Source organism: Struthio camelus, chromosome 38, assembly GCF_040807025.1.
Source record: "Struthio camelus isolate bStrCam1 chromosome 38, bStrCam1.hap1, whole genome shotgun sequence".
Classification (NCBI taxonomy): Eukaryota; Metazoa; Chordata; class Aves; order Struthioniformes; family Struthionidae; genus Struthio; species Struthio camelus.
Genome location: NC_090979.1, coordinates 339,740 through 364,627, shown reverse-complemented (window position 1 = coordinate 364,627; position 24,888 = coordinate 339,740). Strand labels below are relative to the sequence as shown.

Sequence of the window (24,888 nt, the reverse complement as noted above, 5' to 3'; positions counted from 1 at the left end):
CTAGAGCCCGGTGCAGGCCCGTACGAGCCCATGGAGCCCCACAAAAGCCCATAGAGCCTCATTCAGGCCCATGTAAACCCGTTTCTAGAAAAGGGAGCTAATTTACCTCTAGTCCAGCTTGACACTAGCGCCTAAAGCAGGTGAACCCTGCAGGCCGCAGGATTGAATTGCAAACAAGCTCGGGAGATATTGCTGAGGATGCAACTCCAGAACCAGCTAGAACCAGCCCTCAAAGATACAGCACACAATGGACAGAGGTAACGGTTAACCTTCAGGTAAGATAAGGCACTATGAAGCAGGAACATAGCAACCATCCTGGGATGCAGACGTGACCCAATCAAAAGGAAAGAGACCACTGACTCAGTAAAGAAGACTGGAAGAGACTGTCACAAGCAGGTGGGGAAACAAGACTGTAAGGAGTATAATTACCCCAAAATTTATTTGTTCAGGGTCCCTCTCTGGAGGCACCCAGCTCGAGCTGTTACTTTGCTGGACCGTCACATAAATAAATAATTAATTTCACTGCTAGATGTGCGTGAAACTCTGCTCCTCGGAAACCTAGGGTGGAATTGTTTCATTATCACCGTAGAGCCTAAAGTGGGCCAGTACGAGCTCAGCACAGGCTCGTACAAGCCTGTGGGGGCCAGCACAGGTCCATACAAGCCTGTAGGCCTTGGCGTAGGCCATTAGAGCTCGGCATGGGCCCATACAGCCCAGCAGGGCCCGTGCCCCTTACTCCTCCTGGACTGCTGGGCCCTTCCCTGGATGCCTAGCTCCTTTCCTGGATGCCTGGGTCCCCCCCGGTCACCTGGGTCGCTCCCTGGATGCCTGGGCCCCCTCCTTAGACACCTGGACCCCTCCCAGATGCCTGGACCCCTCCTGGGATGCCTGGATCCCTTCCCCAGACCCTTGGGTCCCTTTCTCAGACATCTGGGTCCCTTCCCCAGACGCCTGGGCCTGCTCACCCGCGGGCCACCTCCTCTTGGCCCTGCAGCCCCCCCTGCAGCCAGAGCAGCTCCTGCTGCCAGGTGGCCCTGCAGCCCCACAGCACCACTGCCACTGCTGCCGCAGCCACACCTGGGGGGGGGGGGGGACATGGAATGGGACGGGGTTCCCGCTCTGAGGGGAGGGCATCCAGATGCTGGGGTCCTCTGCTGGAGGCAGGATGGGACAAGACTTGCACCATTGCCTCGGCCTTGCGCTGCTGGTGGGGGGGGGGGGAAGGGGGGGGTGAGCATCTGGGGTGCTCTGGCACCCATAAGATCCCTTCACGCTCTTAAACTTCCCCAAGTAGCCCCCCCCTCAGCCCCCCTGGGTGCCCACCCAGTGCCCATTAGACCACCCCAAGCATCCACAGACCCCTCAGCCTCCATATCCGCCCCGAGCACTCATAGGACCCCCCCCTCTCAGCACCCTTATCCCCCCCCCAGCACCCACAAGGTGCCCCCAGCCACCCCCAACCCTATAATTCCCCCCCCCTCAGGAGCACCCATATGACCCCCCCCCCAGCACCTATAGCTCCCCCCACACACCCACCCACCTGCACTGGTGCCTCAGCAGGGCCTGGCATGGGGTGGAGGGGGCCAGGCGCCACCCCCCAGCACAGCTCGGACAGGGCCCAGGATAGGGCCCTCCCCCCCCCACAGTGCCACTACCAGCCACCTGTAGCCACCCTTGAGGTGCTGCCAGCGCTGCTGCCGCCGCCCCCGCCCCCCCCCCGGCACCATCACCACAGGCCCTGGTGACCGGGGGGGGGGGGGCGGGCAGGCGTCCAGGCAGCAACCCCTGCGGGAACTTCCTCTTGGCACCGGCACCATGGGCCCAGGCGGCCGGGGGCACCAACATGCATGACTCCTGCGCATACGTGTGTCCAACCAACGCCATGACACGCCCCAGCCTGTGAGGACACGCCGGGGGTGGGGGTGGGGCGGACACGCCGGGAAGCCGCGCGTAGTAGGGGGAAACGCCGTGGACGCGTGTGGGAGAAGATGGCGGCAGCGCCTGAGAGGGAGCGAGTGCGCGACGGCGGTTTCCAGCGCGCGGGAACGCGGCGGCTGTCACGCGGGTGGGCGGGGGGGGGGGAGACGGGGGCGGTGCCGCTCCTGCGCATGCGCAGTCCGCCCCCCCGGGCCCGCGCTCACCCCCGCGCGCGCTGCAGCATCGTCGCTCCCGCGCGCGGCGTTCGACCGCGTCCCGCCCCCTCCCCGCCGGCCAGCCAATCGCCGCGCGGCTCCCCGGGCTCCGCCGTGCTCCTATTGGCTGACGGCCGCCTGTCGAGAGGCGGGAGCGACGTCGCCAGGGCGACGCGAGGCGCGGCCATCTTGGCGTGAGGGCGGGCGGCGGCCATTTTAGGACGGGGGCGGGGGGATGGCCAGGACGCCTTGGTCCCCACCCCTCGCCGGTGACATCCTCCTGCCCTCCCCCACTGCGGGAGGGGTCCAGGTGTCCGACTGCCGCCGTCATGGCTGCTGTGTGGCAGCAGGTGCTCGCCGTGGATGCCAGGTGAGTCCCGGACGCCTGGGCCCCTGCGGGGGTTATGGAAGGGGAGGGTCTGGACGCCTGGGCCCCGGGTGTCGCCAGCCCCGGACGCCAGGCCCCCCCCCCCCGTTGGGGGGGGGCTGAAATGGGGGGGGGGGGGCTGCCGAGACGCCTGGGCCCCTGGAGTGTGTTTGTGTGTTGTGCGTTTGTGGGTTTACGTGTGTCTGTGCGGGGGTGTGTGGTGTGTTTTGTGTGCGTGAGGGAGTATCAGGTGTTGCCTGTCTCGGACACCTGGGTCCCTGGTGCGTGCGTGTGTGCGCGTGTGTGTGTACATGATTGGGGCGGGGGTGGGAGGTTGGATGTTGGCTTCCCGGACGCCTGGGTCCCCGGTGTATGTTTGTGTGTGTTGTACGTTTATGGGTTTATGTGTGCTTGTGTGTGTGTGTGTGTGTGCGCGTGTGTGTATTTCTTTGTGTGTGTGTGTGTGTGATGGGGTGTCAGGTGTTGGTTGCCTGGACGTCTGGGTCCCCAGTGCGTGTGTGTGTTTCTCTGTGTGCATGATGGTGCGGTTGGGTGTTGGCTGCCCAGATGCCTGGGCCCCTGGCGTGTGTATGTATGTGTGTGTGACATTGGGGGGGGGGGGGGTCAGGTGTCCACTTTCCCGGATGCCTGGTCTCCGTGTGGTCATGTTGTGTGCGTGAGCGCGTGTGATGGGAGCAATCAGGTGCTGGCTGCATTGACACCCAGCCCCCCAGGCTGTACATGGCAGGGCGTCACCCACCCTGGACACCTGGGTCCCTGGTGCATGTGCGCATACTGGTCGCATGCACCCATGCGCACGGCATCCCCAACCCCATCGCAACTGTGTGTCGGCTTGCGCGGAGTGACACCTGTGCCGGGCACAGGTATGCAGCATACCGGACACCCAGCTGGCCCCAGTTCCGCACGCAGTACATGCGGCGCCGCAGCCAGCTGCTACGCGAGCACGCCAAAGGTGGGCTGGAGGCTGGTGCCCGCCGCTGGTACCTGCGGGTGCGGGCCCAGCTGCTGGCCCAGCGCTACGGGCCCCTCTCAGAGCAGAGCAGCTGCCGTGCCTACAGCAACAGCCTCCTCCGCAGCAGCCGCACCACCCTTGACCGGATGGAGGTAGGCCTGGGTGGGAGGGCAGGTGTCGCGAGGGTGGAGGGGGGGGCTGTGACACCTGTCCCAGGGGTGTTATGGGGCTGTGACACCTATCCCAGGGCTGTGACACCCATCCTGGGGGGTGTTATGGGGCTGTGACACCCATCCCAGGGCTGTGACACCCATCCTGGGGGGGGGGGGGGTTATGGGGCTGTGACACCCATCCCAGGGGGTTATGGCATGTATAGGGCTTCCCAGGGTCCCTCTACCCACTGCGGGGCAAGGTGATCCCAATGGCCCCCATAGGGTGCAGGGTCTTAGTATACCCTGTATGGTGGGGAGGTCCCTATTGTCTCTATAGAACACAGAGTCCCTATAGGGCAGAGGAAGGGGATGTTCCTGTAGCCCCTGTATGGTTGGGGGGGGGGTAGTCTCTATAGCATCTGTAAGGCGGTGGTGGGGTCCCTATAGCCCCTAATGGGTTGGGGGGGTACCTATAGCCCCCATAGGGTGGGGGGAGTGCATGGAGTCCCTATAGCACCTATAGGGTGTGGGGGGGTCGGTGTGGCAGGATTTTGAGGAGGACCCGCGGGCGGCGCGGGGGCACCGGCGCTCCCTGAGCCGTGGCTCCCACCCTGGAGTGCCCCCCCGTGGCCCCCCTGACGAGCGGTGAGTCGGACGCCTGGGCCCCTGGGGGGGACGCTGGGACACTGAGGGGGGCTCTCGGATGCCTGGGTCCCTGCTAGGGTCCTGGTCCTGGACGCTTGGGCCCCCTGGGAGTTGAGGGGTGCCAGTCCTGGATGCCCGGGCCCCTGGGGGGGGGGGGGGAAATAGCTGGATGCCTTGGCCCCTCGTGGTGGGGGAGGGGGCACCCTGACTCCTGGGCCCCTGGGGGGATGCTGGGTCCCTGGGGGGGTAGCTCCCGGACACCTGGGTCCCTGGCGGGGGGTGTGGGGGGGTGGTGCTGAGCCCTGATGCCTGAACCGTGGTGGGTGGGGGGGTGCCAGTCCTGGATGTCTGGACCCCCAGAGGCCTGGGGGGGGGGGTGCCAGACCTAGACCCTTGGGCCCCCCGGGAGGTTGGTGGGGGTGCTGAGCCCAGCCGCCTGGGTCCGTGGGGGGATGGGGGGTGCCAGTCCCAGATGCCTGGGCCCGCAGCGCCCCCGGAGTGGTGCCGACGCCGCTGGCCGAGGCGAGCCGGGCCATGGCCGGGGACACAACGCTGAGCGAGAACTACGCCTTCGCCGGTGTCTTCCATGTCTTCGACCAGCACACCGACAGCGCTGGTGCGGGGGGCACTGGGAGCGCTAGAGGGGCAGTGGGAGCATTGAGAGGGCTATTGGGAAAGACTGGGGGGGCAGTAGGAGGGCACTGGGAAGGACTGGGAGGCAGTGGGGGTGCTGGAAGGGCACTGGGAGGGCTATTGGGAAGGACTGCGGGCACTGGGGGGGGGGGCACTTGGCACTGGGAGGACATGGGGTGCCCCCTGGGGAGACTGTTACTGATTTCTAGTGGTCTAGAGCAGCCCCTCTGGGTGCCCAGCGGCCAGTCCCAGCCCCCACTGGCCCGCAGCAGCCCCCCCACAGGCCCATGCAGGTCCTTACTGGGGCATACTGGGGTGGGGGCAGTGCCGAGGGTGCAGTTCGCGCACGACGAGCGTCACCTGCTGGCCTGCTGCTCGCTGGATGGGACCATCTCGGTGTGCCGGCTGGCGCCGGGGCCGCCGGCGGTGCTGCGGGTGCTGCGGGGCCACGGCGGTGGCGTGGCCGACCTGGCCTGGTCACTGGCCAACGACGTGCTGCTCTCGGCCTCGCTGGACGGCACGCTGCGCCTCTGGGCGCCCGCCGAGGGCCGCTGCATCCGGCGCGTAGCCGACCCCGACGGGGCCGCCCTGCTCTGCTGCGCCTTCCAGCCCCTCAACAACAACCTCACCGTGGTGAGTGCCGTGTGCGGGGCGCGGCACACGTGTGCGGGGCGTGTGGGCTGTGGCGTGGCCCCTGTGTGTCTGTGTCTGTGTCCCAGCTCCGTGGCGCCATCCAGCCCCTCGACAACACCCTCACTGTGGTGAGTGTGTGTGTTATACATGGGATGCGTGTGCCACGTGTGTGTGTGTGTGTCCCAGCTCTGGGGCGCCTTCCAGCCCCTCAACCACACCCCCCACCGTGGCGTGCACGGGGCGTGGCACACGCATGTGCGGTGCATATGTGCCTGTGTCGCAGCCCCTGCGTGTCCTGGCTCCGTGCTGACACGCGTGTGGGCAGGCGGGCAGCGCCCGGGGTGTGCTGCGGGTAGTGAACGTCTCGACGGGGAAGGCGGCGCGGGGCGGCACGGGGCGACTGCCTGGCCGCGCGCTCTCGCTCTGCTTCGACGCTGCTGGGCGGGTGCTCTGGGCCGGCGATGACCGTGGCTCCGTCTCCTCCTTCCTCTGTGACCCTGGCACTGGTACGGGGGGGGTGCTGGGGGGGGGGACTGGGAGGGACTGGGGGGCACTAGGGAGCACTGGGAGGGACTGTTGGGTGCTAACGTGCACTGGGAGGGACTGGGGGGCCCTGGGGGCGGCTGTGGGGCAGCACTGACCCCCCCCCGCGTCCCCCTGTGCAGGGCGGCTGACGAAGGCGTCGCGGGTGCTGGTGCAGGAGGGCGGCTCCATCACCAGCCTGTCGGCCCGGGCCTGGGCCAGCCGCGAGGCCCCCGACCCCTCGCTGCTCGTCAACGCCTGCCCCGACCGCCTGCTGCTCTTCCGGTGCGCCAGGGGGCAGCCAGGGGGCTGACCCTGTGTTCCAGTCCCCACAGGGTGGTGAAGGAGAGTGCTGGGGGGTGCTGTAGGGCAGCTGACCCCGTGTCCCCACAGGGTGGTGGAGGAGCTGGGGGGGTGCTGTGAGGCTGACCCTGCCGTCCCCATGTCCCCGCAGGGCAGTGAAGGAGCTGGGGGCGGGGGGGGGGGGGGGTGTGTGTGCTGTGGGGCTGACCTCCATGTCCCTGTGTCCCTGCAGGGCAGTGAAGGAACTAGGAAGTGCCATGGGGCTGACCTCCACATCTCCATGTCCCTGCAGCGTGGTGAAGGAGGGCTGGGGGGTGCCGTAGGTCATGCCGTGGGGCTGACCCCTGTCCCTGTGTCCCCACAGGGTGGTGGAGGAGAGTTCGGGGGTGCCGGGGCTGCGGCTGCGGCGCAGCTTCCCCACCCGCCACCGGGCACAGCCAGTTCGCAGCTGCTTCTGCCCCCTCATGTCCTTCCGCCAGGGCGCCTGTGTGGGTGCGTGGCCTCCCGGCGCGGGGGAATGGGGTATCCCAGCATGCCTGGGGGTGTGGAGGGGGGCATAAATCCCAGCATGCCCAGAGTGGGGGAGGGGAAATAACTCCCAGCAGGCCCTAGGAAGGGGGAATATATTGAGGCATGCTGTGGGGCATGGGGGGGGGGGGGGCAGATCCCAGCATGCCTTAGGGGCAACAAGTCCCACCACTTATGGGGGGGGCAGGAATGTATCCCAACATGGATACATGGGGGAGGCAAGCCCTTGCTTGGGGGGGGGGTTGAGCTGCAGCCTGGCAGGCTGGGGGGGGGGGGGTGGAGTGGTGTATCCCAGGGTGCTGTGGGGCGCTGAGGAAGAAGGAGGATGCAGCCCCCGTGCCCCCGCAGTGACAGGCAGCGAGGACGCCTGCGTCTACTTCTTCGACGTGGCACGCGCTGGCCGGGCCACCGTCAACTCACTGCAGGGCCATGGTGGGCCAGTGCTGGCCGTGGCCTTCAACTGCGACGAGAGCCTGCTGGCCTCCAGCGACGCCACCGGCACCGTCATCGTATGGCGCCGCCAGCACGCCTAGTGCCCCCTGCCCCTGCACGGCACGGAGCCCCCCAGCTTGGCAAACAGAGCGTGTTTTGCACCCATGTGCGCGTGTCGGCTGCCTGCGTGCGTGCCGGGGGGGGGGGGGGGGCTAGAAGAGGTACTTGCGGCAGGTGGCGGCCCCACACTTGCACTCGATGCGGCCCCGGGCCCGGGGGGAACCGCCCAGGCCCCCAGCCAGCCCGAAGTTGGAGTCCATCCGCGTGCTCTCGGCATCCACTGGGTCCACTGCCGGGGGGGATGGGGCACAAGGGGTGTGTCAGCGGATGGGAAGTGCTGTGGTACAATCCAACACCCCCCTGTCTCTATGGCCGTGGTATGGCCCACCTACCCCCAATCTCTATGGCTGTGGTACGGCCCAGCTGCCCTCCCCCCCCATCTCTTTGGCAGTGGTACACCCAGCTGCCCCCCCCCCCCCCGCCCAGGGGCTGGCCCGGGGGCGGGGCTCACCGTGCATGTTGTAGTCGAAGGTGAGCTCCTCGCCGGCACGGATGGGCCGGGTGGCGAAGAGGGCAATGCGTGGCAGCCGCTCGTCCAGGTTGTCGATGAAGACATTGTACACCTGCAGGTTGGGGTCACACTGCAGGGGCAGGAGGAAGGTGTTAGGCCACACCCCCAGCACAGGCTCCTCCTCCTCAGCACTGCCTGGCTCCACCCACAAGCACCGACCCCCCCCCCCAAGCTGCAGCAACACCCCCAGGGCACCTGGCAGGCCTGGCACACCGGGCCCCACCCCTGAGCGTTTAGCCCCGCCCCCACTCACACTGTGGTTGACAAAGTGGGAGATGTTGCCATAGCGGGCAGCGTCCACAGTGTAGACGTCCTCCACGTAGTCCAGGTCGAAGAGGTAGGTGGCTCCCTGGCGGTCATAGACCTGCCCCCGCCGCTCCGCCTCCTCCGACGTGATGATCTGGGGGCCGGGGGGGCGCACGGGGGTGAGCTCATGCCAGGGTGATACAGGGACACAGCAATGACCTCACGTGTCCCCATGACCCCTCCCATGTCCCCACGGCTCACGCCAGGGTGATACAGGGACACAGCAATGACCTCCTGTGTCCCCACATCCCCTTCTGTGTCCCCATGGCTCACGCCAGGGTGATACAGGGACACAGCAATGACCTCCTGTGTCTCCACATCCCCTCCCATGTCCCCAGGGCTCACACCATGGCAATATAGGCGCACAGCAGTGCCCTCCTGCGTCTGCACAGTGACACAGGGCAGCTGCAGCAATGCCACCCCATGTGTCCCCGCCCCCGCGGTGGCACAGCGCTCACCTCACCCACGTACTCCATGACAAAGCTGTTCTTGCGGATGCGCTCGAGGGTGCGGACGCCCCAGCCCCGGCCATTGCCAGTGCGGAAGATGCAGAGGTCGTAGCGAATGCCCTTCTGCACCACGCGGTTGGGGCACTCGGCCCCGCAGCGGCACCGCGAGTTGCACTCGTAGATGGGCAGCCCAGCCCGGATGCGCACTTGCCCGGCCTCGTTGTAGGCGAATTTGTTGCGCGAGGCGCCGGGGCAGCAACCGCCAGCCGCCTCGGCCAGGCAGTCACGGCACTCGCAGCCCACGGCCACGGGGCTGAGGGTGATGCCGGCCCCCACCTTGTACTCATTGATGTAGATGAAGTCCCGGGGCGGGCCGTGCAGGTCCACCTCGTTCTCCACAGCGATACGGCCCCGGTGGCGGCGCTTGGTGTTGAGGTGGCGCTCCCAGCGGCGCAGGGCCCGCCGCTGCTCTGCTTTCTGCACCAGGTAGGAGGAGGCGCGGGCAGGCAGGCCCCGTGGGCCAGGCCGGGCCGGCCCTCCCGGGGCACGCGCCAGGTCCTGGTGCAGCTGCTTGAGCAGCCCCCGGCAGCGCAGGTTCTTGCGGGGCTCCCAGGTGTTGGCTGCCTCGGGGTAGCCCCGCCACTTCACCAGGTAGAACTCCTCGGCCTGTGTGGCAGGGAGACCATGTCACTGCAGGCCCGGACACCTGGGGCCATGCTGAGCCTCAGGATCCCAGAGGACCCAGGTGCCCGGGACCTTCCCAGCTCTCCTGAGAGTCATTGGGGACCGAGGTATCCAGGGCCTTCCCGGCCCCTCCTGGACCCACGAGGGACCCAGTCCAGGGCCTTCCTGGAGGCACGGGTCACCCAGGCGTCCAAGGGCCCAATGCTCTGGGGACCCAGGCGTCCGTGCTCCCCACCTCTGCGAGGGACCCAGGTGTCCAGGCGTGCACTCACCCCCACTCTCTTGTAGTCGCACAGGTACTCCACCTCGAAGTGGGCCAGGTTGCGGCGGGTGACGCCTAGCGCCCGGCACCGCAGCCGCTCCAGGCGGCACAGGTCCTGCAGCTGCGCCCAGGACGACTTGCAGCACACGGAGCAGCCTGCGGGGCACCGGGGGGCGGGGGCACCTTCACCAACGCGCGTGGGCCCCACCCACCGCTGCCTGGACGCCCCACGGGACCTACCTGCCACACGCGTCTGAGGTCGAGGGTGGCGCGGCGCCCACGCGCGTGGAAGCCCCCCGGTTCCGTGCCAGCCCCACAGGCGTGGGGATAGCCTCCCCACCCCCCCGAAGCACCGGGCGCCCCCGCACCCCCCGCCGGCGGAGGAGCCGCCTCAGCGCGCCCCGCGCCCCCTCACGCACTGCCCCTCCCCCGCCCCCCGCGCCCCCTTTTATACCCGCCGCGCGCGCGCTGCCCCCCTCAGAAAAGGCGGGAAAAGGCGCCTCCCCCCTCACAGCGCGCGGCTGTTCAACGGTCGCGCAGCGCGCCAGGTGTGGGGGGGCGGGGGGGCGTTCGAACGCGGCCCGCGCGCGCGCCCCGCGACCGTTAAACCGCCGCGCGCGGCCGTTAAACGACCGCCGCCCTCCCGCGCCCCGCGCTCACCTTTTAAATTTTCCGCCATCTTTTTTTTTCCTCCCCCCTCCCCCCCCGACAGGCACCGCGCGGCCGCCGCACCGCGCGGCCCCGCCCCCTCCCTCCGATTGGCAGCGCCCGCCCGCCTTATTTGCATATACCCAGCAGCCCCCGCGCTCCTTCCCGGTGTCACCGCCCACGCCAGGGCCGCTTTTTTTTTTTTTTTTAACCAATTTCCGCTTCTTTTCCCCCGCCCTGGGCACACCCAGGGCTCGTGCCCTGCCTCCGCCTTCTCGCCTCGGGGCGGAAAGCGGGATATTCCCCCCCACCCCCGCCCCACAAAGCCTCAGAGTGATGGAACGTAGCAATCACACGTAGCCGTTAATTAATTAATCTCATTCATTAATCTTTGTAACACGTTGTTTGTGAAGCATGGCCGTGCTTGCTGGTGGCTGGGGCCACGTGGTGTGGGGGGGTGCCGCCAAGCGGCCCCGCTCACCTCGAGGCAACGGCTTCGTTCGTTAGCAGCTCGAGCAAACGAGGTGGTGCGGTGCTGGTTTATTCCTTAGCAGCTTGCACAAATGAAGCCCCCCCCCCCAAAAAAAAAAGTGCGGGGGAAGGAGACGTTATCCACAGTCCCCCAGGTCTCGTTCACGCCAACACGGCGCTCGGCCTCCGCCATGGGGTGGCCCGCATAAACCCCATGTGTGGGGCGCTATGGGGCAGGTGGGGGGGGTAAGCGAGGTCGTACCGGACCAGGCCCGCAAAGCAAAGCACTGTGGGAAAGAGGGGGTGCTACAGGGCGGGGGGGACACACAAACACGGGGGCTCCATGGGCCAGCGCCACGGGGCTCAGTCATCCCACTCGTCGTCCTCGTCCTCCTCGGCGTCCTCGGCCTCGTCTGGGGGGGAGGAAGCAGGGGGTGAGCAGGGTTTGGAGGGGGGAACAGCGCAGGGGGTGCCCTTCACATGTGGGGTGGCCCCCTGCGTGTGGGGCGGCAGCCCCCCAGCTCACCGGATGAGTGGATGGCCTTGCTGCGCTTCTGCATGACCTGCATGAGGGCCCCCACCAGCCCCTCGGGAGGCTGCCCCACGGCACCCGCCTCAGGGGCCTCAGGGGTCTGCAGGTAGGGAAAGGGAACAGAGTCAGGGCTACCCCACAGAACGCTGCTCCACACTGTTACCTGTCCCACGCAACCTACCCCACAGTGTCCCCTGCCCAAAACCTCTCCCCCCACCCCACAGTAACCTGCCCCACGCTGTCCTCCACCCCATGGCAACCTGCCCCACAGTAACCTGCCCCACGCTGTCCTCTGCCCCATGGCAACCTGCTCCACACCTCCCCCTGCCCCACGACAACCTGCCCCACACCGTCCCCTGCCCCATGACACCCTACTCCACACCATCCCCTGCCCCATGGCAACCTGCTCCACACCTCCCCCCGCCCCACGGCAACCCACCCCACACCGTCCCCTGCCCCATGACACCCTACTCCACACCATCCCCTGCCCCATGGCAACCTGCTCCACACCTCCCCCCGCCCCACGGCAACCCACCCCACACCGTCCCCTGCCCCACACCGTCCCCTGCCCCATGACACCCTACTCCACACTGTCCCCCGCCCCATGGCGACCTGCTCCACATCGTCCCCCAGCCCCGTGCCCCCCGACCTTGTTGAGCTGCACGCCCTGCCGGATCTGGTCCAGGAGGGCCCCGCGGCCCTGGGGGGGCCCCGCGGCGGGGGCACCGGCGGTGGCGCCAGCAGCCGGCGGCGGCGGCGGCGGCGGCGGCGGGGGGGGTGGGGGGGCTCCGCCGCGCGCCGGGGGGGCGGGGCTCCCGCGCGCAGGGGGCGGGCCGGCGGCAGGGGGCGGGGCAGGGGGCGGGGCCCCGCGCGGCGGCGGCGGGGCCGGCGGCGGCGCCCCGGGCGGCGGCGGCGGCAGCGGCCCCTGGCGGCCGCGGGGGGCGGGGCCGGCCGCGGGGGGCGGTGGCGGCGGCGCGGCGGCGGCGCGGCCCGGGGGGGGCGGCGGCCCTGGGGGAGGGGAGAGAGGCGTCAGCGCCCGGCGGGAGCCCCGCCCCCGGGGCCACGCCCCTAGGGCTGGGGGGGCACGTGGCACCTAGGGGGGTATGGGGCCTATAATGGTGGGGCATGGGGCCTGTAACAGGGCATAGGGAGCCTATAATGGGGGGGGGTGGGGCCTATAACGGGGCATAGGGAGCCTATAACGGAGGAGGTATGGAGCCTATAACGGGGGGGTGGGGCCTATAATGGGGCATAGGGAGCCTATAACGGAGGAGGCATGGAGCCTATAACGGGGGGGTGGGGCCTATAACGGGGCATAGGGAGCCTATAACGGAGGAGGTATGGAGCCTATAATGGAGGGGGTGGGGCCTATAACGGGGCATAGGGAGCCTATAACGGAGGAGGTATGGACCCTATAACGGAGGCCCATGGACCCTATAATGGGGCATAAGGGCCCTATAACAGGAAGGGGTATGGACCCTATAATGGGGAGGGTATGGATGCTTTAACGGGGGGGCATGGGGCCTATCTGGGGGACTACGGACCCTACGGCGAGGGTCGTACGGGTCTTACAGCGGGGCCTGAGGGGCCTACCCCGGAGGAGACAGGTGGCTGCCGTCATCGGGGCGGCGGAGCCCCTCGGGCCCGGGGGCGCAGGGAGCGCTGCGCGGCCGCTGGGGGGCTCACCGTGGCGGCGCATCTCCTCCTTGACGGCCTGCAGGCCGCCCTGGCCCTCGATGAAGTCGTAGATGAGGCGCGAGGTCTCGGCGTCGGCCAGCTGCGCCTCGCTGATGCCGGCCCGGGCGAACAGCGCCCGCAAGTCTGGGTCCAGCTCCTGCACCTGCGGCCCGGCACCTACGGCCTCCGTAGGGCTGCTGGCACCACCCGCCGCCCTCCCCGCGGGTATGGGGCCGTGCTGCCCGCCCCGCCCTGGGGGCGTGGGGTGTATAGCACCCACCCTGGGGGGGTGGGACCCCACAGGACCTCCCCAGGGGGCTATGGGACCTATAGCACCCACCACAGGGGATATGGGACCTATAGCACCTGCCCCAGGGGATAGGACCCCTATAGGACCTCCCCAGAGGGTATGGGACCTATAGCACCCACCCTGGGGGGGGACCCCACAGGATCTTCCCAGGGGATATGGGACCTATAGTGCCTGCCCCAGGGGATAGGACCCCTATAGGACCTCCCCAGGGGATATGGGACCTATAGCACCCACCCCAGGGGATATGGAACCTATAAACCCCACCCCAGGGGGTATGACCTCTATAGAGCCTGGCTCAGGGGGTATGACCTCTATAATGCCAGCCCCGGGGGGGGGGTACGGGCCCTATAGCACTTGCCCTGGGGGGTTATGACCCCTATAGCACCCACCTAAGGGGGTACAGGCCCTATAGCACCCACCCCGGGGCAGTGTGGGGCACATAGCTGCCACCTAGAGGGGTGTGGGGCCTATAGCCTCTGCAGGGGAGCTCTAGTGCCCATGGGAGGGAGGTGTTTCTCCTATACAGCCCAGGGGGTCTCTCCCCTATAGAGCTTGGGGGGGTCCATCCCCCCTATGGGGCCCACAGGGTTCTTCCACCCATAAGGCCTGAGGGTCACAGCCCCTATGGGGTGACGTACGTTGAAGCCGCTGTTGGGGTCCCATCCGATGTGACCCACGTGCCTGGTGGGGGGTGGTGATATGAGGGGTTGCCCCATAGCAGGAGGGCTGGACCCATGGCCGAGCCCTGCCCCATATGTACCCTGCCCCTCACGTCCCCCCCAGCCCCACACGTCCCCCTGCCCCACACATCTCCCCACCCCACACATCCCCCCAGCCCCACACATCCCAGACCTACTTGAAGCCGGAGGGTGCCCCGATGTCAGCCTTGGAGATCTTCTTGCGACCCCGCTTGCGGTCAGTGGCTGTGGGGCCTGCTGTGGGGCCCGCTGTGGGGCCAGCCGTGGGGCTGGGCAGCCCCCGGTAGCGGCTCGCCGTGATGTCGGGGTTGGCAATGGGCACAGCCGGCACTGGGGGGGCTGCGGGGGCATGTGTGTGGGGCGGGGGCCGCTATGGGGCTTGGCGGCCACTATGGGGCAGGGGGACTCCCTTTGGGGCAGTAGAGACTGGCTATGGTGCAGGGGAACCCACTATGGGGCAGAGGGGACCCTGCTAGGGGGCTAGAACACTGCTATGAGGCAGGGACTGTGCTATGGGGCAGGCAAACCCACTATAGGGTAGGAGAGACCCCACTATGGGGCAGGAACCACTTGCTATGGGGCATCAAGGATCCCCTTATAGGGCAGGGACATTCCATTATGGGGCAGGGACCCCGCTGTGGGGCAGCGGAGCCCCTGCTATGGGGCAGTCACTCACCACAGCCATCCCCGGCAGATGCAGGGGGCCGGGGCAGACTCCCGCGGCGCTCTGTGATGGGGGGCAGAGGAGGTCAGCGCCCCACGGCTGCCCCACAACATCCCCCCCATGGCCACCCCACGGCTCCTCCTTCCCCGTGGCTCTTTGCCCCACGGCGCCCCCTCCACAGCCCCGCAAAGCCTCCCGGGATAGGGGGGGGAACTCACCATCAGCCGTGGGGGGTGGTGGGGGTGGGAGCTGTCGCTTCTCTGTGGAGGGAAAGGGGCTAATGTGGGGCTGCCCCATGGCGTGGCGGGCACCAGGGCAGCCCTGGTGCATAGTGGGTCACTGTAGGGCAACCACAGTGTATCGTGGGTGGCTGTGGGGCAGCCCCAGTGCACTGTGGGTTGCCATAGGGCAGCCCTAGTGTGTATTGTGGGCTGTTGGAGGTGGCCATGAGGCAGCCCTGGTGCCTCGTGGACTGCTGTGGGGCAGCCCCGGTGCAGTGTGGGTGGCCCTGGGGCTGCCACGGGGCAGCGTGGGTGGCCATGGGGCAGCCCTGGCACAGGGGGGGTGGCTGTGGGGCAGCCCCAGTGCCTCATAGGCCACTGTGGGGCAGCTCCGGTGCAGTGTGAGTGGCCCTGGGGCTGCCGTGGGGCAGCGTGAGTGGTCATGGGGAAGCTGTGGGGCACCGTGGGTGGCCATGGGGCAGGGCCGTGGGGCAGCTCACCCGCCCGCTGTTGCTGCTTCCAGACCTTCTCCTCCACCAGGGCCTGGAACGCTGCCGCCTCCCCCTCGTGGGCGAAGTTCAGCCCCGCCTGCCAGCCCTGCGCAGCCAATCACCGCCTGGCCCCGCCCCAGCCCCGCCCCAGCCCCAGCCCACCCCAGACCCTCCACCTCACCCACACTCCCTTAGCCCTGCCCCATCCATCAGCCCCATCTCAGGCCCCTTTAGCCCCACCCACTGCCTTCTAAGCCCTGCCCCCAGTCTCTTAACCCCACCCTTGGCCCCACCCACAATGCTGAAGCCCTGCCCCAGCACAGAGTCCCGCCCTCGGCCCCGCCCCCAGAGCCAGAGCCCCGCCCTCAGGCCGGATGCCCCGCCCCAACCCCCACCTCTAGCCCCACCCCAACCCCCACCTGTAGCCACACCCCAGCTTGTAGCCCCGCCCCCATCCAGTTGGCTCCACCCTACCCTGCCCCAAGCAGCCGAAGCCCCGCCCCCGCCCCTGGCCCCGCCTACTCACGTCAGCAGGGAAGGTGTGGAAGAAGGGGGTGGGGGCAGCATAGCCCATGTGGGCCCGGAGCTCCTGCTCCCAGCACAGGCACCCGCCCTGCGCGCCCAGACACCTGGGTCCCTTGGCCACCTCCACCCAGCCCGTGGGGACTCCCGTCCCCCCCCGCCCGGACGCCTGGGTCCTCATGGCTCCCCCGCCCGGACACCTGGGTCCCCATAGCTCCCCCATCTGGACGCCTGGGTCCCCGTGGCTCCTTCACCCCAACGCCTGGGTCCCCGTGGCTCCCCCATCCAGACACCTCGGTCCCCATAGCTCCCCTGCCCGGATGCCTGGGTCCCCTGGCCACCTCCCACCCAGCCCATGGGGTCTCCCGCCACCCCTGCCTGGACACCTGGGTCCCCTTGGCTCCCCCACCCCAACGCCTGGGTCCCTTGGCCATCTCCCACCCAGCCCGTGGTGGTCCATCCCCTGGGCTCCCCCGCCCAGACGCCTGGGTCCCTTGGCCACCTCTTACCCAGCCCGTGGGGGTCTCCCGCCCCCCCACCTGGATGCCAGGGCCCCCAGCTCACCCGCAGGTCGTAGAGGCGGATGAAGTAGGAGCGCCGGGGGCTGTCCTTGACCAGGCAGGCGACGCCGCAGCCCCGCTTGGTCCACGCCGCCCCCCCCGGCCCCCGCGCCTCCAGCAGCTGCACCACCGCCGTCGCCAGCGTCTGCCGCAGCCGCCCCTATAGCGCCTATAGCACCCCTGGGGGGGGGCAGGGCGCTGGGGGGGCCCTGCGGTGCTGGGGGAGGTATGGGGCTGGGGAGTCCCTGTAGGGCTGGGGGCTCATTGGGGTCTGCAGCACCTGGGGGGCCCCTATAGCACCTAGGGATCCCCTATAGCACCCAGGGGGCCCTATAGCAACTTGGGCACCCGAAGGGCTCCTATAGCACCCGGGGGGACCCCATAGCAACTTGGGCATGTATAGCACCAAGGGGCCCCTATGGCCCCTAAAGATACCCTATAGCACCTGAGAGGCTCCTATAGCACCCAGGAGCTGCTCTAAAGCATGTGTGGGGGCCCTATAGCACCTGGGGCCTCTACAGGGACTAGGTGGGTGGCTCTAGTGCCTGGGGGGAGCTCCTATAGCACTCAAGGGGGTTCCTACAGGTTCTTAGGATGTTGCAAACACCCCCTTGACCCCCTTGGGATTCCAAATCCCCCTCAGGACTGCCCAGATCCACCCAAATATCCCCCAGACCCTTTAGAGCCCCCCAGGACCCCCCAAATCCCCCCATCCCCCATATCCCTCCCAAATCCCTCCCAGGACTCCCTATATCCCCTCCAGATCCCCCCCTAGACCCCTTAGGCCCCTCCCAGGACCCCCCCAGCCCAAGGGCCCCCCATATTCCCCCTATACCCTCCCAGAGCCCTTAGGGCCCCCCCAGACCCCCAAATCCCCCCCTAAGACCCTCCAGATCCCCCCAGAACCCTTAGGGCCTTTGCAGGGACCCCCAAATCCCCCCAAGTCCCCCACAGCCCCCCCCAGGACCCCCTAGATCCCCCCCAGAGCCCTTAGGGTTCCTGCAGGGCCCCCCAAATCCCCCCCAGGACCCCCAGATCTGCCCCGGCCCCTCACCACACATTTCCGGCCCAGGAGCTCAAAGAGCCGCAGGTTTTCCTGCTGCTGCAGCAGCTCCGAGGGGACGTTGTCGGGCCCCGGTGGCCCCCCCCGGCCCCCCCGGCTCATCGCCCCAGTCACCTGGGCCCCTTCCCCACTCCCCCGCCGGCTCCGGCCCCGCTTATGGGCCCCGGATGCCTGGGCCCCCTTCCTGGAGGAGGCTGGGGGGGAAACACCTCCCCGAGCCGGATGCCTGTGTCCCCTGCAGAGGTGGGGAGCCCTCGGCCCGGACGCCTGGGTCCCGCGCGGAGGCCTCTTCCGTGTAGCGGGCCCGGAAGCGCGCGTCACCTCCGGACTGGGGGCGACTGGGGTGAACTGGGAGGGCACTGGGGTGAACTGGGAGGGACTGGGAGCAGCCAAAGGCCGCGGCCCCCCCTCCTCCCCCCTGGCTGGGGGCCCAGGCATCCGGGCGCCTTGGCTTCCCCTCCCCCCTCAGGGGAGTCCCAACTCTGTCCTAGACCGTACTGGGACCATCCCAGTCTGTAGTGGAACCCCAGGCCCTTCCCAGTCCATGCCACGACCCACCAGTACATACTGCAGGCCCAGTATAGGCTGGGACCCCCCCCCAATCCCCTTCCCAGTCCATACTGGGAGCTCTCTAGCTCCTTCCCAGTATGGATTGGGACCCCCAGACCCTTCCCAGTATGGATTTGGATCCCTCATTGTCATTCCAGTCCATTCTGGGAGCCTCCCAGCCCCTTCCCCGTCCATACTAGGAGCCCTATCCCCTCCCCAGTCCATACTGGGACTCCCCCAGCCCCTTCCCAGTACGGATTGGGATCCCCAGCTCCTTCCCAATCGATATAAGCACCTGTAATCCCTCCCCAGTATGGAATGGGACCCACCCAGCCCATCCCCAGTCCATACTGGGAGCCTCCAAACGACAAACATGGGCGTCAGGTTTATTTGCGTCTTCTGCACCTCGCAGCACCCCGGACGCCTGGGCCCCTCCCAGTAGGATGGAGGGCGGGGGGGGGGCAATAAATAAAGGGGGGACATAGGAAGGCACCGGGTGGGGAGGGCACTGGGCTGTACTGGTCCATACTGGCAGGACCCAAGGCTGTGTGGGTGAAGAGGTCCCAGTGGGGGTGCCCTACCGGTCCGTACTGGTCCATACTGGGAGACGCAAGGCCACGTGGGTGAGGAGCTCCCAGTTGAGATGCCATACTGGTCCATACTGGTCCGTACTGGGATGGCCCAAGGCCAGGTGGGTGAAGAGATTCCAGCTCTGCCGCTGTACTGGTCTGGACTGGGACGGCGCAAGGCCACGCAGGTGAGGAATCCCGATGAGGATGCTGTACTGGTCCATGCTGGTCCGAACTGGTCCAACCCAAGGCCATGGAGATGCAGGAGCTCCCAGTTGGGCCCCCAGACCTACGCTGGTTCATACTGGTCCACGCCGGGACGCTCCGAGGCGACGTAGAGAAATGGCAGGGGAGGCAGTGGGCTGTACTGGGCCGTACTGGGGCTGCTGCGATGTCCCTGGCTCCCCGTAGCAGGCGTCTACAGGTCCCCAGTAGGTGCCTACAGTCCCCATGGGGGCCTATGGGTCCCCAGGGGGGATCTATGGGTCCCTGAGGGGTGCCTACAGGTCCTTATGGTGGTCTATGGGTCCTCAGGGCATCCCCATGGGTATCTCTGGGTCCCTGAGAAGTGTCAAGGGGATCCCTATGCCAACCTATACATTCCCAGGCGTGTCTATGGGTCCCTGAGGGGTACCTAGGGGATTCCTACATTGGTCCATGGGCCTCCAAGGGGGACCTACAGATCCCCAAAGGAGAGCTATAGGTACCCATGGGTGCCTACAAGGTCCCTATGTTGGTCTACGGCTGCCAAGGGGGATCTATAGGGTCCCCAGGATTTTCTACAGGTCCCTAAGGGAGTCTATGGGTCCCCAAAAGGGATCTATGGGTCCCCATGCATGCCTTCAGAATAGCTATGTTGATCTAGGGGTCCCCAAGGAAGATCTATAGGTCCCCCCAGGCATCTATGGGGTCCATATGCTGGTCTATGGGTCTCCTCGGGGGCTCTATAGGGTCCATGGGACATCGATAGCCCCCCATGGGCGTCTCCAGGTCTCTCAGCCGGTCTCAGGGCCCACTTGGGGGCTCCATAGGGTCCCCAGGGATCTCTACACCGCTCCATAGGCATCTCTGGGGTCCCTAAGCTGCTCTGTGGGCCACCTCAGGGGCTTTATAGGGTCCCCAGAGGCATCTATACACCCCCACGGACATCTCTGCGTCCCTCAGCTGGTCTCGGGGCCCCCTTGGGGGCTCCATAGGTGCCCCCAGCTCCCCCCACACCCCTCTCGGCCAGGCGCGGCAGCAGGGGGCAGGCGTCAGGGCTCAGCAGGGTCGCTGTCACCCGCGCCGGGGCCGCCACGCCCCCCCCAGCCCTCGAGGTAGCGGGCGAAGAGGGCCTTGGCGCGGTGCAGCACCCGGGGCAGGTCGTGGCGGCGCACCAGGCGGTCAAAGTGCATGGCCACCTCATTGTAGTCGCTGGCCCGTGCCATGACGGCCTCACGCTGCTCCAGCAGCATGGCCAGGCACACAAAGAGCAGGAAGGGGTTGCCCTGGCCCAGCTCCTCCGGCGGTGGCAGCGGCGCCCCGTCGTCCTCCACACCCACCTCGTCCTCCGACGAGGAGGAGGAGGAGCAGGAGGAGGAGGAGGAAGAGGAGGAGGAGGAATCTTCCCAAGCCCACGGGCCGGCCCAGGGGTCATCATCAGCTTCACCAACCTCGGGGAGGGTGGCAGCGTCTGCTTCAGCGTCTTCGGGGACGTCAGGGTCTTGGCCAACCTTCTGGGGGCTGCGGAGCTCTTGGCCAATCTCCTTGAAGGCACCTGGGTCTTGGCCAACTTTCTTGAAGACGCTGGGTTCTTGACCAACCTCCTTGAGGATGCTGAGATCTTGGCCAACCTCCTGCGGCACGTTGAGATCTTGGCGAACTTCCTCGAACGCGTTGAGGTTTTGCCCAATCTCTTTGGTGACACCAAAGTCTTGACCAACCTCCTTATAGATGTCGGGTTCTGGGCCAACCTTGGGAACGTTGAGACCTTGGCTGAGCTTCTGGGGGACATCGCAGTCTTGTTCAGCCTCCTTGAAGATGCTGAGATCTTGGTCAACCTCCTTGGGGGTGTTGGGGTCTTGGCCAACCTCCTTGGGGATGTCAGGGTCTTCATCAGCCTTTTTGGGGACACCGGGTCCCCCTCTGGCCTCCCTGGAGGCCTTGGGATCCTCTGGGATGTCCCGGGAGACATGGAGATCCTCTGTGACACCTCGGTTGGTCTCGGGATTATCTGGGACCTCCGACTTCGCTCCACCATCCTGGGAGATCTCAGGACTACCTGGCGCACCTTGGGAAACCTTCAGATCCTCCTGGATGTTTGTGGAAACCTTAGCAGCATCTTGGACGTCACTGATCTTGGGATCTTCTTGGGCGTTTGTGGGGATATTTGGATCCTCCTGGACATCTCTGGAGACCTTTGGATCCTCTTGGAGGTTTCCGCAGCTTTTTGGAGCCTCTAGGACATCCCCGAGGCCACTCAGCCCCTCAGCGTCGTCTCCAGGCTCCTTCTCAGCTCCTCTTGCGCCCAGCGTAGCCGCCTCCTGGGCCCTGCACTGGCGCCGGTGCCGTCGGGGGGGCCGGGGCCGGAGCCCGCGGCGCTCGCGGAGCCCACAGCGAGCCCGCCGGGGGCCCAGGGGGGCACCAAGGAGCGGCACACCGTCGGCAGGGGGCGGCGGGGCAGGTGGGAGCGAGCTCCAGGTGATCTCCAGCACCCGCAGAGCGTCCTCGAAGGCGAACTCCCGCTTGAGCTCCAGTAGCAGCCAGCGGTAGCAGAAGAGGAGGTCGTGGGCGCCGCGGGCGGCCAGGAAGGCCCAGAACGGCGGGTCGGCGCGCCGCAGCAGCCGCCGCAGGTGCCCAAAAGCCCGGGCCAGGCCCCGGCCGCCAGGGCGGAAGCGGGGAGCCAGGCGGCGCATGAGGGCGCAGAAGCAGATGAAGGCCTGGGCCTCGTCATCAAGAACGGCTAACAGTGGGGCAGCCACATCTGACATACCCTGGCAGTAGGACAAGCGCGGGTGGCCCAGGGCGAAGGTGGTGAGCAAGGCCTGGAGGGCGGCCAGGTGCGGGTGCCCCTCTTCAGGCCCCCCGAAGTAGGGGTGGCCGCGGTCAGTGCGCACCACGTCCTTGCGCACAGCAGCCCCCACCAGCGCCAGCTCGCCAGGGGCCGCCTGGGCCGCCAGGCGGGCCTTGAGCGCCCCATACTCGGCTGCCTTGCGCCGCAGGTGGGCCAGGCGTTCCTGGCCCGAGAGCCCCGCCGGGAAGACATTGAGCAAGTAGCGCCACACCACCTGTGCGGGGATGAGGCCACGCCATTAGGGACCCTGGCATCCGGGCAGGAGGGGTGGGGGACGGTGGCGGGGCAAGACATACCTTGCGCAGGCCGGGCTCGACTCCCCCGTGGTAGACGTGCAGGCGGAGGTCGCGGGGCCGGGCCAGGCGCCCACCGGGGCCCAGGTAGCTGCGCAGGTCAGCATCACTCAGCGGGGCCCGCGGCGGTGGCGGAGGCGACGCCGGTGGCGGTGGGGAGCCCTCAGGCCAGGCCAGTGCCGCCTGCGCCCGCGCCAGTGTCCGGCCCACCTGTGTGGGGGGCGGCAGGTGAGCCAGGAGCACGGGGAGGCGTTGGGGGGGGACTAGGAGCACTGGGAGGTGTTGAGGGGGAACTAGGAGGAGTCTAGGAAGCATTGGAAGGTGTTGGGCAGGGAGTGGGAGCGCTGGAAAGTGTCAAGGGGCACTGGGAAGTGTCTGGGAAGGGACTGGGGGCACTGGAAGGTGTCAAAGGAGCACTGGGAGGTGTTGGAGCAGAACTGGGAACACTTGGAAACACCTGGGAGGGGACTGGGGACACTGGGAAGCATCTGGGAAGGGACTGGGGACTCTGGGAAGTGTCGAGGGGCACTAGGAGCACTAGAAGGAGGAGAGAGGGGGAGATCTGGGAGGTGTCTGGGAAGGGACTGGAGGCACTGGAGGCCATGGGGGGTGTTGGAGCAGAATTAGGAACACTGGGAGGTGTCTGGGAGAGAACTGGAGGCATTGAGAAGCGTCGGAGGGGCACTGGGAGGTGTTGGGGGGGAGCCCAGGAGCGCTGGGAGACCCTGGGGAGGGGAACTGGGAGCTCTGGGAGGGCCTGGGGAGGGGAACTGGGAGCCCTGGGAGGCCCTGCACCCACCTGTGCCAGCAGGGCCTGGGTGAAGGGCAGGGCAGCGGCCAGCAGCGAGCGGCGCTCGGGCCCGGGGGGCTCGGCCCCCGCCGCCTCCCGCGGGCTGATGATGTCCCAGTCCTCCAGCAGCGGGCCTGCGGGCCCGGACGCCTGGGTCCCTCCTGCTCCGCCACTCCTGCAACCCTGCCCCCCACGGGTCCCTGGACGCCTGGGTCCCCACCATGCCACTCGAGAGCCCCCATGACAACCCCCAGGCCGCTCGGACACCTGGGTCTCCTCTACGCTGCTCGAGAGCCCACCCTGGGCACCCAGACACCCGGGCCCCTGATGTGCCACCCCCAGGACACCTGGGTCCCCCCACCCTCTCCAAGACGCCTGGGTCCCCTTCTGGTCCTGGGATCAGGGGCTCTCCCCAGACACCTGGGTCCCCCCAGCCAGTACCCAAGGAGAAAATGCAGCTCCTCCCGGACTCTGGGGCCCCCTGACAGATGGGGCTGGGGCTCTCCCAGACACCTGGGTCCCTGGGTGATGAGGGTGGGGGCTCTCCCAGACCCCTGGGTCCCCCCACCCACTCCCTAAGGGGAAGATGTGGCTCTTCCCAGATGGCTGGGTCCCCCCACCCAGCCCTCAAAGGGGTCGCGTGGGTCCTCCCAGACACCAGGACCCTCTGGCCAGCAGGGCGGGGCTCTGCCAAATGCTGGGGCCTGCCGGCCAGGCGGCACTCACTGTCGTCGGGTGGGCGCACGTCAAGGCGCAGGCGCAGGGCAGGCTTGGCGGCTGAGGCGAAGGCAGCCGCCAGGTCGCTGTCACTGGCCAGCGGCGTGAAGCTCTCGTGGCCCCGGCGGTCGCGGGCCGCGAAGCTCACGGCGAAGCTCTTCTTCCTGTGTGCCATGAGAGGCCCAGGAGTCTGGGGGTGTGCCCTTCCCCCACCACTTACAACCCCCCTCCCTCGTGGGGCTTCCCCTCCATGCACCCCAGTGGACCCAGACATCCGGGCCAAGCACCTCCCTCCCACCCCCCTCATGGAGACCCATCCCCGACTGTGCCCAGCGGATCCAGGTGTCCAGGCCAACACCCCTCCCCCCCACGGGGACTTCCTCTGTGTACCTAGTGGACTTAAGCATCCAGGGAATCGACCCCCTCCCCCACACAAGGAAGGTGGGGGGACGGAGATGCCTGGGGGGAGGGGAGGGGCCCCGGTGCTCACCCCTGCAGGTCGAAGGCACGCGCCAGAATGTGCTGCAGCACGTCCAGCGACGTGATCTGCGGGTCCACGGCGAAGGAGCGGAACTCGGGCGGCAGCAGCCCCTCGCTCTTCTGGTGGCAGCGTCAGGGACCCAGGCGTCCGGGGCCGGGCGGGGGGGTCTCCCCCCCCCCCAGCAGACCCAGGCGTCCAGCCCTCACGCTCATCCCCCGGCGCAACGACATGGCGCCCCACCTCAGCGCGTCGCTACGGCAACAGCCTAACGGCACCCTGCCGTTTCCCACCCTCGCGCCTCATTGGGCACCGCCGCCCACGTGGCCTCCTCTCACCTCCGCACCCCCCCCCGCTTTAGCGCGAAGCCCTCGGCCCCGCCCCAGAGACCGCTGGCCCCGCCCCCAGCGGCACCCCCTCCCGGCGGCCGCTAGCTCCGCCCCCGGCCCCCCGCTCACCTTGACGCGCACGCGCACCACCTCGCACTCCTCCTCCAGCGCGGCCCCGCCCCCCGTCCAGGCCCCGCCCCCCGCGGCCGCCATGGCGGCGGCGGCTCAGCGCAGGCGCGGACCGCTGTCTTCTGGTGGGGGGGGGCGGTTGGAGCCGCCGCCGCCCAACCGGCAGAAGCGGGTGGGGGAGCTTACGTCACCGCCGTGCTGACGTCACGCCGCGCCCCGCTTCAAGCGAAGCGGGGCTGGGGAAGCGGGAGCGGCGCCGCGGTCACCCCCGTCCTGCGGCCGAGCCGGGCAGCGGCGGCAACAACATCCGGTGGGCGGGGCCGCCGGCAACAACATCCGGGTCCGCGCCCGGAAGTGACGACAGAGAAGGGCGGGCGGGCGTCCCGGCCGCCATGGCGACGCCGGGGGGAAGCGCGTCATGAGGGAGATGCGAACCAGCTTGGAGTGTAATGACGTAATCCCCGCCTCTTCCC

At 67.9% G+C, this 24,888-nt stretch overlaps 4 protein-coding genes across 5 annotated transcripts; 1 reads left to right on the top strand and 3 right to left on the bottom strand.

Moving 5' to 3' along the window:
• Positions 1-2,308: 2,308 nt before the first annotated feature.
• On the top strand, positions 2,309-7,487 carry WDR13 (WD repeat domain 13). Of its 2 annotated transcripts, none has more exons than XM_068924081.1 (9): positions 2,309-2,502; positions 3,384-3,624; positions 4,172-4,269; positions 4,758-4,885; positions 5,228-5,535; positions 5,861-6,041; positions 6,201-6,342; positions 6,725-6,852; positions 7,237-7,487. In XM_068924081.1, the coding sequence occupies exons 1-9, from the start codon at positions 2,462-2,464 to the stop codon at positions 7,419-7,421; spliced, it is 1,452 nt and encodes a 483-aa protein (XP_068780182.1). In that variant the 5' UTR covers positions 2,309-2,461; the 3' UTR covers positions 7,422-7,487. The 2 variants fall into 2 exon arrangements, with proteins under 2 accessions (XP_068780182.1, XP_068780181.1); XM_068924080.1 differs by having other exon boundaries at positions 2,319-2,502; positions 3,234-3,624.
• SUV39H1 (SUV39H1 histone lysine methyltransferase) lies at positions 7,456-10,415 on the bottom strand. The gene is made up of 6 exons (XM_068924082.1): positions 10,313-10,415; positions 9,663-9,808; positions 8,716-9,372; positions 8,205-8,351; positions 7,892-8,021; positions 7,456-7,669 (listed from the first exon to the last, which is right to left on the bottom strand). The coding sequence occupies exons 1-6, from the start codon at positions 10,329-10,331 to the stop codon at positions 7,533-7,535; spliced, it is 1,236 nt and encodes a 411-aa protein (XP_068780183.1). The 5' UTR covers positions 10,332-10,415; the 3' UTR covers positions 7,456-7,532.
• Positions 10,416-11,125: 710 nt separating this feature from the next.
• Positions 11,126-17,863, bottom strand: WAS (WASP actin nucleation promoting factor). Its single transcript, XM_068924110.1, has 13 exons — positions 17,501-17,863; positions 16,451-16,591; positions 15,891-15,977; positions 15,374-15,470; positions 14,871-14,912; positions 14,665-14,715; positions 14,147-14,327; positions 13,929-13,971; positions 12,990-13,143; positions 12,266-12,311; positions 11,953-12,115; positions 11,298-11,403; positions 11,126-11,184 (listed from the first exon to the last, which is right to left on the bottom strand). Exons 1-13 carry the CDS (start codon positions 17,609-17,611, stop codon positions 11,135-11,137), a joined length of 1,272 nt encoding a protein of 423 aa, XP_068780211.1. The 5' UTR covers positions 17,612-17,863; the 3' UTR covers positions 11,126-11,134.
• A 567-nt stretch (positions 17,864-18,430) lies between these two features.
• On the bottom strand, positions 18,431-24,753 carry TBC1D25 (TBC1 domain family member 25). The gene is made up of 6 exons (XM_068924079.1): positions 24,416-24,753; positions 23,970-24,079; positions 23,489-23,643; positions 22,772-22,896; positions 21,976-22,182; positions 18,431-21,893 (listed from the first exon to the last, which is right to left on the bottom strand). The coding sequence occupies exons 1-6, from the start codon at positions 24,497-24,499 to the stop codon at positions 19,881-19,883; spliced, it is 2,694 nt and encodes an 897-aa protein (XP_068780180.1). The 5' UTR covers positions 24,500-24,753; the 3' UTR covers positions 18,431-19,880.
• Positions 24,754-24,888: the final 135 nt, after the last annotated feature.